This window comes from Diplotaxodon limnothrissa, linkage group LG23 (assembly GCF_057381915.1).
Source record: "Diplotaxodon limnothrissa isolate DT_005_m linkage group LG23, D_limnothrissa_male_GT1.1, whole genome shotgun sequence".
Classification (NCBI taxonomy): domain Eukaryota; kingdom Metazoa; phylum Chordata; class Actinopteri; order Cichliformes; family Cichlidae; genus Diplotaxodon; species Diplotaxodon limnothrissa.
The window spans coordinates 35,915,541-35,930,692 of record NC_140617.1 but is presented as its reverse complement, the minus strand read 5'-3'; the positions used below and the strand labels follow the sequence as shown (position 1 = coordinate 35,930,692).

General features: G+C 40.9%; 1 protein-coding gene across 2 annotated transcripts in view; it reads left to right on the top strand.

The window, feature by feature from the left end:
• The window catches only part of LOC146608620 (gamma-aminobutyric acid receptor subunit gamma-3-like), a 179,810-nt gene that overhangs the window by 129,321 nt on the left and 35,337 nt on the right, over positions 1-15,152 (top strand). For both annotated transcript variants that reach the window (XM_085348963.1, XM_085348962.1), the window contains exon 7: positions 4,868-5,005. In XM_085348963.1, the coding sequence (XP_085205089.1) occupies positions 4,868-5,005 (138 nt within the window). The remainder of the gene's footprint in view (positions 1-4,867; positions 5,006-15,152) is intronic.

Sequence of the window (15,152 nt, the reverse complement as noted above, 5' to 3'; positions counted from 1 at the left end):
AGTATTTCATCCACTAATTGTTCAGATATTTTGGTAAAAGCCAAAAAGTGTCAATCTGACAGTGGTGTTACATATAAAGTCAAGAAACTTTCCAAATTCCAAAGCATTTATCCTCTGGGTTCCAGTTTTTTCGAGATATTTCAGTTCTGACAAGGGGTGTAGGACCTTCACTGACCAACAAACTGACATTGCCATCCCTAAAGCTGTCCTGCTAGTGTGTAACAATCAAGAAACATCAGTGTATCTCAGTGCTGTTGAAACAGACTAGTCATGCATTAAAAGATGCAATCAGCAGTCCTCACTCCATCATGCTCAAAAAAAGAAAGCACAAGACCTCCATCATGGCTGCCACAGGGGTTTTTACAGTACTTGAAACCCCCACAAAGGTTCATGTTCAGTCGTGGCTGAGCATTCATGTCGCTCAGGTTTTGTGTTCTTGTTTTCATTTTGAAAAGCTCATCTAAAATGTCAAACCTTTGGGTGTCACTGTGACGAACAAGGGATGCAATCCAGTGCTTAGAGTTTAAGCATATTCCCTAAGCAGCTGACGCTGGAAATGAACCTCGTCTGACCTTCTGTACAATGTGCTTGCAGGCTCTTTCTTTTCTTTTCCTTCGCTTTTTCAGTCAGCTAATCGTTACTAAGCACAGTAAACTCTTACTTTTGGACAGAAAGTCCTTTCTTCTTAAAATAACTTAGTCTATTTATATGTATATATGTGTATACTGAACTTCTTAATCCTTTAAGTGGTTGTGATTCAGGACCACGGGCTTGTTGAAAAAGAGGAATAATGTCTTCTATTAGCTTGCATTATATAAAAAAGCTAGAAGAAATCAAATTTAATTAACTGGCTTTGTTTAGAGGGATGTGGCAGAAGAAGGCCTCTCTTGTCTTCTTTGTTTGGAGAGTTGGAAGGGAGAATATTAGAATCAAGGCCAGAGACAGCTGTAATTTATAAGATTGTGAAAGAACATGTGGCTTCAGGGGGCTTTTAAAAGCATGAAGGCTCTTGTAGCTATGGAGATACACTGGCAACACAATGCCTGTCTGCAGAAAAGATAACTGTAAAACACACACCAAGAGAAATATGATGGCAATAATATTTGCCAACTACATCCCTCTTGCATCATGGTGATTGCTCCTCTTGGTTATAGATGGCTATCCTCTAAATTAGACCATTTACATAATTAGTCTGGTTGCCAGTACAGGGCACGACAAGCCTTGCCACTTGCTCATTACTGCTGTCACTCATTTTTGCATGTCAAACTGGTTCAACTTGTCAATTGAGCTCAGCTTTTTTTCTTTTACTTACAAGGAGACACCAGTGTTGTTGATGTATTAGCTTTCAAGAAAATTCAATTCCCAATGTGCTTGCTAGTGCTTGTGTCTAATGTCTACCCCCGAGCAATACCCTGCATGTGAAACTGTGCCATTTTAAGGTTGAACATCTCCAGAATTAGTACAGAACATAGTTGCTCCAGCTTTAAAGCCTTTTGAGCAGGCCATTCTCCTTGTAAGCACTCCATGGAAAAAGCACTTTTACATGTCACTGAAGTGGAACAATGGGCTTGTAACAGAAACACATATCTGACAACACGCTACATTAAAAGAAAAATCGATTTTTATTAAGAAAAAGGCAAGCCACTTCTATTATCTTTTTCTTTAAAAGTAGCCTAGAGGCTGTCTTTTTACCATTACCCTTTAACATGTACCAGGTCCCCAGTTGCCTCTTTTGAGTTTTGAAAGAAACTAATAGATAGAAACAGTCAGTCAAAATCTAGTAAGATGTGTGGCTACATAAAGAATGGTGTCTGGGTCCAGATCCAGACTGCTGGCCACCTATTGGTGAGGGCATAGAACAGAATTTATAATGGTCTCTAACAAAATAATGCCACACTTCTTAATTATTTTAAACAACTCACAATATAAAACATTTTTCTTTGGACAAGGTGTTTCCCTTAGATTATAAAATGTATTCACTTGGACAGTTTGCATTTTGGAAAACACTTCCCCCAAAAAACACTTTCTGAGAGGCAGACTCACTTTAGCATTCTCTTGAACGACTAGTGTCCCCACAAATTCAAAACCTCCACATCAGTGCCGGTATAAGCAGTAGAATTTAAACAGGAAATAAAAAACCTTCTTTTTAAAGTTTTCTTCAGAAAGTCACATGTTTTCAATAGTTTGAAAAAAAAAATAAATAAATAACCAAACTCTGAACCGCTATACCTCTGAGCCACTGTATGGATGTATCATTGAAATTATTGTAGAAACACAGCCATACTGCCAACGCCACGATAGGTGCGCGAACAGCTGTAACAAAACAAGAGCTGCAACAGTAGTAAGTTTTCTAATGTAACCAAATTTTCTTTTCTTGTAACGTAACAGCACTACTCTTTAGGCAACAGCAGCTCAACCCAAATATGCTCCAATAGCAAAGTTTGGCAGCAACTTATTTAATTTGAATCAATTTCTCGCTATTATAATAACAATGGAATTTGTTTGGTACCCTAAAAAATACCGGGTTCGTGACTCAAAGCATGCGCTAACCCCATCATCTGCTAGGTTGCCTGTGACCCATGTAAAGTTAGGCTTGGGCTAGGTTCATTTCTACCCATAATATGTAATTTTTACCTATTTGGTATTCCCAAATGACTATCTTATAATGCCCAAATTGCATCTTAGAGAGATGATTTGATAGATGACTTCTGTTTTCTGGAACTGTGTTGTTTACCATGAGACTCAACAACACCCTAGCCCTACCAGTAAACCGTTTACTGGCCATCAGACAGTGTTGGGGAGTAACGGATTACATGTACCGCTGTTGTTCTGGGAATCCATCCTACCTGGCAAACCATCCTACCTGTTGTTTCTGCGCATGCGCACAACACGAAATTAAGTGGCGAACCGTCCTACCTTTGTGAATATTAGCTAGAAAAATACTCTGATGGGTTAAATTAACTGCCAAACCATCCTACCTTTGTGAATGTCACCTACAAGCATACTTAAACAGCTAAAATTAAGTGGCAAATTGTCCTACTTTTGTTAATCTGAGCTAGAAGCATACTTTAACAGCTAAAATTAAGTGGCAAATCATCCTGCCTTTCTTAATAAGAGCTAGAAACATACTCTGACGGGTAAGATTAAGTGCCAAACCATGCTATCTTTGTGAATGTTACCTACAAGCATACTTTAATGGGCAAAGTTAAGTGGCAAACCGTCATACCTACTTAAATTGGTGCTGGAGTTACTCTGTGACAGCAGAAATGTGCATAAACTACTTATGGTAGGACGTTTTGCCAAAGTAGGATGGTTTGTCAGAACACCGTTACGTATTTAAAATACAAAATATGCGTAACTGTATTCCGTTACAGTTACCATTTAAAAAGGTGGTATTCAGAAAACAGTTACTTTGCTGAAATAAAGGGATTACATGGTGGTTTTTTCCTGTTTCATATGTTCGGCTATGCCCTCTCTATTTTTGGTTTCCATGCCCCAAACAAAACGCGCATTAAGAGGCTCTAATGCCTGTATCTCAATCTCGCGGCCCATGTCACCCCTACTTGTATGGCGTTATTTTTGTGCCACTATTCTGAGCGCACGTAAAAAAAAATTTGAGCACACGTAAAAACAGATTTGCAGGTGCGTTATGAGGAGAAATTTATTTTGAGCGAAGAAAAGCTAAATTTGAGTGAACAAAACTCATTGCTGCATGCAAAAAAATGTATTTTTGTAATATTCACAAAAATAACGCCATATACTTGCGGCCGCATAATGACGTGAAGAAATATTTTAAAAAAATTATTCACAAAAATAATTTAATATGAAGGCAATAGGCAGAGTGTTATAGGCATCGCCCTAAGAATGTAGCCTCATGGGCAGTGTAGTCCGTGCTGCAGGGAGAATGGACTGCCTTACCCGTTATGTGTCTGTGAGCGAGGGAGGGAGAAAAAGGAAAAGTACGAGCTGTCACCGAGCAGAAACGGGAGCTGGAAGCATGTAAATATAATAATAACCACTGCAGCCAAAAAGAGTGCCTGACGAGCCCAGTTGTAAGTAAGCTATTAAGACTCGACTGTACAGTTTTTTCGTGTTTTTCTCCGAAACAATAAGTTCTGTTGAAACAGCCTTTCAACGCCTCTCTCTGTCTCTCGCTAGCAAAGCTGACCCAGATAACAAATTAAAGCTAGTTTTCAGCTACGAGCCCAACACAGAACCCGACGTATTAGCCAGAGGTCCCTTTACTACGGTTCGGAGCCGCAGACCTGTTTTATATACGCATGAAACAGTTTTCTATATGAGATCGCTGCAAAAAATGCAGCCTTACCTAATGTCCACCCTACTGTTACTCATTTTATATTAAGATTTAAAAATCTAGTCGGTATTGGTATGGCGAGTAACCTTCAGTAAAAGTAATAATTCACATTCATGTAGTTGTAAAAAGCATGATAATATAATAGGTAATCCAAAGTATTCAGAATACGTTACTAACGGAATACGTTACAAAATACATTTTGGGGCATGTAATCTGTAGTGGAATACATTTTAAAAGTAACCTTCCCAACACTGCCATCGGATGTATGTTACTTTAAGAGGTTAAGATGAAAACTACAGTAAATAATTCAAGAGAATTTGTTCACTATGGTTGTACATAATAGATTTCAAGGAAACAAGTTGTTCAGTTGGTCTGCAGTCCACTCAACTACTAACAAAAACTGGCTGTATATAACATATATAATTTAGGCATAAAATAAAAACTGCATTGTTGCAACAATCTTTTCTGTATTCTTTATTTCAACTTTTATTTCTACCTTTCTCTCCCTTTCATATTCTTTCATTTACACCAAATTCTCCATGTGGTTTCTAGACGGCTACCCACGAGATGAGATTGTGTACAAATGGAAGCGAAACTCAGTGGAGACATCTGATCAGAAATACTGGAGGCTTTACCAGTTTGACTTCATGGGGCTCAGAAACACTACGGATGTCCTCACGACTACGGCTGGTAAGTAAAGTGCTGAGAAAAGTTCAAGGAAAGGTTGAGAACTCTTCACTTCAGTGAGAGAGAACGTGCTGAACTATAGCATTTCATTCATTTTTGACAAATAATAGTAAGAAACTAAAGAAAATAGGCAATAGTGGAGGTCACAGGGCAACTGGAGTTGTCAGGGGTTCACAGTTAAGCTGAAGAACTGTTCAGCCTCTCGTGCTGCTTCACTACCTTGGCGCCTCAAGCTTCGCACACGTTAAGATTAGCACCATGCCCATAAATGTAATCATATAACTACAAGCTCAAAGCTCATAAGTATTCCCCTCGGGTGTAAGGCCAAATAGGTTTTTCCACTGACATTAATCACCAAGATTAAACATTAAAAAGGAAGTTTAATTATTCACTTCTTTCCATCTCCCTTCCCATGCTGTTAGACCTTGTATACTTTGACAATTTAATGTAAGTTTAGGAAAGAAAAAAGTACTGTTGCCCCAACAAGTTCCTATAACTACATGCACATTTGGGACAAGCTCTTAATGTATATTCATTCTTCCACATGACCCTTGGAGATAAAAACTGATACTGACTGGCTTAAAAATGAGGCATAATGAACGACGGATCTATCTCGAAGAACACTTCACACCAATTGTTAACCCCTTTTAACCTTGTTTATGAGTTGCATGTTCCCCGTGGTTTCAGCCATGTGCTCTTTTGTCTTCGGAGAGACGTGCTCAGATCTGCATAATGTGACCGGATTCAGCTTTCTAAGAGCTGAACCTTCATTCATTAATATTTGAGGAAGTAGAGTATGATTAGGAGAGTGATAACAGGGAGTGGCATCAAATTAAGGTGATAATAAGTTGTACTGCTTTATTCTTGTTTTGCAAAATGTAGAAGCATTGTCCTTTTTTGTAGTCATTTTCTTTCCAGTGCTTAAATACAGCGTATAAACTGTATAAAAAGTAAGGAAGCGTATGTTTGGCCGGTTATTTCTTTGTTGGAACAATGCTTCTTGGCAATAAATCTTATATAGTTTGATAAGCATATTTATTTCCCATTAAATTTTGCCACATTTGTAAGAAAAATACAATGCAGAGTTGAGTATGTGGGTTGTGCCCTTGAAAAACCAACCAAATTGTCTCTGTGAGTGCCAAACAGCTTATTGTGCTACTGATTCTTGTTTTGAACTTCAGGTGAAATCAGGTGTGTACCTACAAATAGCGGCATCTGTGAACATGGACCTTGCTATAGTGTTCAGTTGGTGTCTGCTGTAAACATACTACCCTTGACTGATTTGGATAATTTGATTTGTTTCTTCAGACTTCAATCACCCAATCCAGTAAATCACACCAAACAGCAGTCAATGGCAAAATAAACTGTTTGGCATTGACAGAGAAATGTCAAGGGTTTAATGTTGTATCATCTAAGGGGAAATAAACAGGCTTTCCAACAGCATAAGATTTATTGCCAAGAATCATTGTTACAACAAAGAAATATTCGACCTAACAGAAATTTCTTTGCTGGTGCTGGTTTAGTTTATTTGTTTCAGATCTATTTTTATGCTTTTTAGTGGGGAGGGCTGATGTACAATTTAAAAAAAAATGAAATTTTGCTATATTATGTTCTGAAAGTGCAACCAAAGCTTTGCCTCAGCAAAGAACAAAGGTGAGAGTTCATCAAGTACAATGATATATTTAAAAAACCAAATGAAGCCAACTGGGAAGCTGATTTCATAATCAAGTCAGTCCCTACAGACTCTTAAAGATAGAGGCCCAACTTTTAACTTCTATGTATAGTTTCCCCCTTTATAACATCTGTATGGTAGTTAATTTTCTTTTAGGTCATTTTTGCTTTGACTGCTCTGATACAGGTTTTTATAGCTTCAGGGTCTGTTAGATCTCATTTCCACTAACTGGAGTAATTGAACATAACCTCGGTAATTTCCAGCCATGCAACAAGTTTGTGATTCAGTTTTGGTTTGTGAATTCCTAGTGTTTTTTTTTTTTTCAGATTGTTACTTATCAGTAATTAGTAGATATGTGTGTCTGTGCATTGTACCCATACAATTTGTGGATGTTTCACACCTTTTGGAAAAGACTTGCTATTGTGACCTTTTCTACACTACTGCTTGATTGGCATACACAGATGGGATACATGCTTTAACAAACCTAGTTGCAAAGCAGTTGGCATGTTGCTGCCATTAAATTTAAAATGAGCTACTGTTTTTTTTCTTAAAATGATAGTTCAAACAGTTAAATAATTATTTTTTTCTTCATATAGCACCAAATCATAAAAACAGTCAGCTCTATTAGTACAATGAAAACCCCAGCAATCAAACGACCTCCTGTGAGAAAGCACTCTACAACTGTGGGGAGGAAAAACTCCCTTTTAACAGGAAGAAATCAGAACCAGGCTTAGGGAGGGGACAACCACAGTCCTTCACAAAAGCCTAATAATAACTAATGATTAAATATAAAGTGGCGCAAAGAAACACAAAGATCATGGAAAACTTCACCAGCAGCCTAGGCCTACTGCAGCATAACTAAGGGAGGATTTGGGGTCACCTGGTCCAACCTTAACTATAAACTTTATCAGTATGGTAAAAAATAAATAAATAAAAGTATGAATTTACCTAGATTTTGTTTGGAACTTTATTTGTTGAACTATATTAAAATTATATTAGATATTATATTAGGATAATTCTAATATAATATCTAATATAATTTTTGTCTACCAAAGTGTTACTGCCTGCAGATAGCTATACATACATAAGTGAAGCCTGGCATAGTACATCATGGCTGGACCACTGTATCTGTACAGCTGATGGACATGCAGCTTTAGCAAACATGACTATTAGGTACGAGGTAACTGTGTCAGACCATATACCTTGGGAATCCATTTATGTATATGTGTATATATATGTATATGTGTGTGTGTATATGTATGTGTATGTATGTATGTATGTATATATATATATATATATATATATATATATATATATATATATATATATATATATATATATATATATATATATTTATTTATTTATTTATTTATTTATTTAAAAAAAAAAACACCCAGCACGCCCCTGTGGGCGGTTTATCCTTCAAGCTCGGGTCCTCTACCAGAGGCCTGGGAGCTTGAGGGTCCTGCGCAGTATCTTAGCTGTTCCCAGGACTGCGCTCTTCTGGACAGAGATCTCTGATGTTATTCCCGGGATCTGCTGGAGCCACTCGCCTAGCTTGGGAGTCACCGCACCTAGTGCTCCGATTACCACGGGGACCACTGTTACCTTCACCCTCCACATCCTCTCGAGCTCTTCTCTGAGCCCTTGGTATTTCTCCAGCTTCTCGTGTTCCTTCTTCCTGATATTGCTGTCATTCGGAACCGCTACATCGATCACTACGGCCGTCTTCTTCTGTTTGTCTACCACCACTATGTCCGGTTGGTTAGCCACCACCATTTTGTCCGTCTGTATCTGGAAGTCCCACAGGATCTTAGCTCGGTCATTCTCCACCACCCCTGGGGGCATCTCCCATTTTGACCTCGGGACTTCCAGGTTATACTCGGCACAGATGTTCCTGTACACTATGCCGGCCACTTGGTTATGGCGTTCCATGTATGCCTTGCCTGCTAGCATCTTGCACCCTGCTGTTATGTGCTGGATTGTCTCTGGGGCATCTTTACACAGCCTGCACCTGGGGTCTTGCCTGGTGTGATAGACCCCAGCCTCTATGGATCTTGTACTCAGAGCTTGTTCTTGTGCTGCCATGATTAGTGCCTCTGTGCTGTCTTTCAGTCCAGCTTTGTCCAGCCACTGGTAGGATTTCTGGATATCAGCCACCTCCTCTATCTGCCGGTGGTACATACCGTGCAGGGGCCTGTCCTTCCATGATGGTTCCTTGTCTCCCTCCTCTTTCTTGGGTTTCTGCTGCCTGAGGTATTCACTGAGCACTCGGTCAGTTGGGGCCATCTTCCCAATGTATTCTTGGATGTTCGTTGTCTCATCCTGGACTGTTGTGCTGACACTCACCAGTCCCCGGCCCCCTTCCTTCCGCTTAGCGTACAGCCTCAGGGTGCTGGACTTGGGGTGAAACCCTCCTTGCATGGTAAGGAGCTTTCTTGTCTTTATGTCAGTGGCTTCTATCTCCTCCTTTGGCCAGCCTATTACCCCAGCAGGGTACCTGATCACGGGCAGGGCGTACGTGTTGATGGCCCGGATCTTGTTCTTACCATTCAGCTGACTCCTCAGGACCTGCCTGACCCTCTGCAGGTACTTGGTGGTTGCAGCTTTTCTAGCGGCCTCTTCATGGTTCCCATTCGCCTGCGGGATCCCCAGGTACTTGTAACTGTCCTCTATGTCTGCAATGTTGCCTTCTGGTAGTTCAATCCCCTCAGTTCTGACTACCTTCCCTCTCTTTGTTACCATCCGACTACACTTCTCCAGTCCGAACGACATTCCAATGTCATTGCTGTATAGCCTGGTAGTGTGGATCAGTGAATCGATGTCTCGTTCACTCTTGGCATACAGCTTGATGTCATCCATGTACAGGAGGTGGCTGACAACTGCTCCGTTCTGTAGTCGGTATCCGTAGCCAGTCTTGTTAATGATCTCACTGAGGGGGTTCAGGCCTATGCAGAACAGCAGTGGGGACAGAGCATCTCCTTGGTAGATCCCGCACTTGATGGTGACTTGTGCTATGGGCTTGGAGTTGGCCTCTAGTGTTGTACGCCACATCCCCATTGAGTTCCTGATGAAGGCTCTTAGGGTCCCATTGATCTTGTACAATTCTAGGCATTCCAGTATCCAGCTGTGGGGCATTGAGTCATAGGCCTTCTTGTAATCAATCCAGGCAGTGCACAGGTTGGTCAGTCTGGTCTTGCAGTCTCGGCTGACTGTTCTGTCTACCAGTAGCTGGTGTTTTGCGCCTCTGGTATTCTTGCCAATTCCTTTCTGTGTCCCACTCATGTATTGACCCATGTGCCTGTTCATCTTAGCCGATATGATGCCTGACAGGAGCTTCCATGTAGTACTGAGGCAGGTTATTGGTCGGTAGTTGGAGGGGACCGGTCCCTTCTTGGGGTCCTTGGGACCGTCCGACCTTCGGTTAGCCATTCCGGGTGTCTCTCGTTAACTAGCAGCTGGTTCATTTGTGCTGCCAGACGCTCGTGGAGTGCAGTCAGCTTCTTTAGCCAGTAGGCGTGAACCATGTCGGGCCCTGGTGCTGTCCAACTCTTCATACTGGAGACCCTTTCTTGGATATCTGCCACTGTGATGGTTACTGGACCCTGTTCAGGGAGGTAACTTTGGTCTGCCCTCAGATCCACTAGCCACTGAGCATTGCCGTTATGGGTTGCGTCCTTCTCCCATATGCTCTTCCAGTATTGCTCCGTCTCCAGCCTTGGTGGTGCTGTTCTCTTATTATTATTGTTCCCTTGCCACTGAGAGTACACCTTTGCTGGTTCTGTGGAGAACAGCTGGTTTATTCTCCTGCCTTCTATCTCTCTGGTGTACCTCCTCAAGCGGCTGGCCAAGGCTGTGAGTCTTTGCTTGGCAGTTTCCAAGGCCTCAGGTATATATATATATATGCTAAGCAAGCCTATGCTAAGCAAGCCTACCGCAGACATGAGCGAGACAGATAAATATGACGGCATGCCGGCTCGGACGTCGCCCGGATCAACAAGGTCCGTGTCAGGTGTTGAGGAACCAGGGCACCCTGACGAAAAGTGGGCTACTGGAACAAGAAGGCTTCGGTGGGCAAGAGACGAAAACAGGGCGTTGTTGGAATGCTACTACGCAAGTAACCCCGGTGGAAGGGGCTACATGAATAGGATGAGGGACCTATGGATTCTTCGATACCCAACATCCACAATGACGTCGAAACAACTAGTAGCTCAGTGTTCCAACATTCGAAGGAAGAAGGAACACGAGAAGCTGGAGAAGTACCAAGGGCTCAGAGAAGAGCTCGAGAGGATGTGGAGGGTGAAGGTAACAGTGGTCCCCGTGGTAATCGGAGCACTAGGTGCGGTGACTCCCAAGCTAGGCGAGTGGCTCCAGCAGATCCCGGGAATAACATCGGAGATCTCTGTCCAGAAGAGCGCAGTCCTGGGAACAGCTAAGATACTGCGTAGGACCCTCAAGCTCCCAGGCCTCTGGTAGAGGACCCGAGCTTGAAGGATAAACCGCCCACAGGGGCGTGCTGGGTGTTTTTTTTTTTATATATATATATAGTGTTCATCAGTCACTTTGATTTTTCATTTTGTATTGTGATCAGAAACACAAAGAAGATGAAACACTATTTTTTTCTTATTTAATATATATATATAAAAAACACCCAGCACGCCCCTGTGGGCGGTTTATCCTTCAAGCTCGGGTCCTCTACCAGAGGCCTGGGAGCTTGATAGATATATATATATATATATATATATATATATATATATATATATATATATATATATATATATATATATATATATATATATCTCTCTATCTATCTATCTCTCTCTCTCTCTCTCTCTCTCTCTCTCTCTATATATATATATATATATATATATATATATATATATATATATATATATATATATATATATATATATATATATATATATATATATATATATATATATATATATAGAGAGAGAGAGAGATATAGATATATATATATGAGAGATATATATATATATATATATATATATATATATATATATATATATATATATATATATATATATATATATATATATATATATATATATATATATTTTTTTTAAGGTTTATACCTTGTGGTTTTTCGATTGATTGATTACCCACTGTGAATACTGATGAAATCCCCTGTTTATATATAAGAAAAAAATAGTGTTTCATCTTTGTGTTTCTGATCACAATACAAAATGAAAAATCAAAGTGACTGATGAACACTCTCATTCCAACAGTGACGGCCTTATAGATTATACGTTTTCCTGGACTCCTGCTGTATCGTCAAAACACATCCAAGCTAATTTTCTGCTGAGCTGCTCAAAAGCAATGGCAAACCTACACATCTACCTCATGCTGTTCAAGAAAATTAGCCATTTTCTCATTTATTACCTCGTTTCTTTTTCCTGTTTCACTTTGCTGGAGTGCTGTCTCCACACACATGATGATTAGATCCCCAGCTAAAAATACCTATCATTAATTTACATCATGACAAACCTCGAAAGTGCTGCGTTTCGCTTCTTCTTATCCTTCTTTTCCTCTCCCTCTGTCTCCCTCTTTGTGCTTTACCCTTCATCCCTCATAAACACATGGGTATGGGGCTGTTTTAATGAGGACGGAGTGGACAGATCCCTGGCCACAGCGCCACTGGGGACACCCCGCTGCAAATCCACCATCGTTATCAATTCAGCAGTGTCCTCTTCAAAAGGCCCCGATGTGGAATCCCAAACACTTCAGCTTTTTATTTAACCATCCCACTTCAAGTTCTCCAAAAGCATTTATGATGCCCTTTTATGCAGAAAAATTTCAAAGATCTTTTTACAAAGACTTCTTCTGTTGAGAGAAAGGTGAAAATCCCAAGCCCTCACTCTCCTCCTCACGATTCGCATTTTCCATATGATGTTCCTTCTCATAGTCATTCAATATTGGCCATTAACCCGGACATGACCACTACCAGCAGGCAAACAGACATTACAAAATTTAATTGTGCGGTCTCTGATCCTTTCCCTTCCCTTGAACAGTGATTGCCCACTCGTAGCTTAACAATCCGCTTAACAGCAGATGAGTCGATTTAGTTGAAGCAGAAGCAGTGATGTTTATTAAAGCAATAACATAAGCAATGTCACATGTCTGAACGATTTCAGACCTGTGGCACTCACCCCCATTCCCGCCAAATGCCTGGAGAGACTGGTCATTAAACACATCAGAGCTGCTTTTCCACCATCCCTGGACTTGCACCAGTTTGCATACAGGGAGAACCGGTCAACCGAGGATGCGATCGCCACAGTGCTGCACACATTACTGAAGCACTTGGAACACAGGAACACCTATGCACGGCTCCTCTTTGTAGACTACAGCTCGGCTTTTAATACCATCCGGCCATACAAACTCCGTCCCAAACTCCACCAACTGGGACTTAACTCCTCTCTGTGCAACTGGATTGTGGACTTCCTCACTAACCGTAGACAGAGTGTCAGAGTGGGTAAGAACACCTCTTCCACCCTTGTGGTCAACACCGGTGCCCCTCAGGGGTGTGTTCTGAGCCCTCCGCTACACTCTCTTCACCCATGACTGTATTTCCTCCTGCGCGTCCAATCTCATTGTTAAGTTTGCAGATGACACTACAGTGCTCGGACTTATATCCAACAATGATGAGACAAACTATAGGACAGAGGTGCAACAACTAGAGTCATGGTGCCACGACAATAACTTGGTCTTAAACACCAAAAAGACCAAGGAGATCATTGTAGATTTCCGGAAGAGGGGTCATAACAACCATCTGCCTCTCTTCATTGGCAGTGAGGCGGTGGAGAGGGTGAGCAGTTTTAAATTCTTGGGGGTAACTGTGACCGAGGACCTGTCCTGGGGCAACCATATCACGTCAGTTGTACGGAAGGCCCAACAGCGCCTCTACTACCTGAGGAGACTGCGGAGCGCACACATTCCCAGATCTCTGATGTTGAACTTCTACAACTGTGCCATCAGCAGCGTTCTGACGTATGGATTTCTAGTGTGGTTCCCCAGCTGCACCAAGGCCGATCAGCAAGCACTCCAGCGGGTGGTGAAAGAAGCTGGCAGAATTATTGGAACAAGTCTGCCAGAGATCAGTAATATCTTCCCCACTCGCTGTCTGAGGAGGGTGCACAGTATCCTGCGGGACCAACATCACCCTGCGCGCCACCTTTTCCATCTGCTGCCCTCAGGGAGAAGGTACAGGTCTATACAGGCCAGAACATCCAGACTGGCCAACAGCCTGTATCCACAGGCTGTGAGGCTCCTGAACTCTCTGCCCCCCTCTCACGTACAATAACCATATCCAACTTCTTAATAGCAATGAACTGGTCTGCATTGGTGCATCATATCTTTATTCTCTTCCCCCTCCCGCCCCCCCCTCTTTCTTAAATAGATAACTATCATATCTGATATCATATCTCACAGTACAATAATATTGAATGGGTTGCATTGTTGTATTTTGTCATGTTTCTCAGGTCTTTGTCTGAATTTCTACGAACATTATTGCTAAGGATTGTCTTATTGCATTGGAGTCACACTGGGTTAAATATGTACACTTGGGTTTTAAGGGGTATTTATTATTTTCTTCTTTTTTTTGGGTTGTATGGAAGCCCCAAACGCAATTTCATTGTTCTTGACAATGACAATAAATAAATAAATACTAAATACTAAATACTAACACAAGAGCAAAACTGTAACAAATGGATTAAAGCTTAACACTCCAATTTAAGGTGCTGTTGTTAACAGGTTTACATTAGTCTGTGGGCTTACAGGTTATGCTGAAAATAGTATTTTGAAGACTGACACATTCATTTTTTAGGATTTTACTACTGTGTGAAAGCTGGACCTGGATCGTATCAACTTAACAGCTCTGCTCCGGTCTTAAGTGGATTTGGGAAGGTTTACACTCTACCAAATGCAGCCTAGGAAGCTTTTCTCCAAGCACATCAATCTGGTGTGTTACATTTTCTATTATCTTTATAGTTACTTAGTACCTCTACAAACCTATGATGTCCACCTTTTATGTATGGTCTATAGTTTAGATAAGATAACCTTTATTAGTCCCACTCGTGGGAAATTTGTTTTTAAAAAATTGCTAAAACTTTAGTTACAAAAGATTACGAGAAAATAAAGAGAAGATAAGAAAGAAGCTCAGAATGAGCAGAGCTGCTGTAACAGGCTGCCACACGCGGGGGGCGCCGGAACATTTGTCTTATCTTTTACAGATAAGGTTTGACTTATCTTTTAGATTTATCCTTTACAGGTTTCCTTGAGCTAAACAAATAATGTTTAGAGCTAACTTAGTTTGATAACTACAGTTACTAATACCTGTGAATAAAAATGATGGTTTCTACCATTAAAACCCATGTGGTTTCATTTCAGCTCTTCTTCTAAATCAGCAAATCAGACAATTAAATCAGACAATTTACTGCACACATGTTAAAATTAAATATT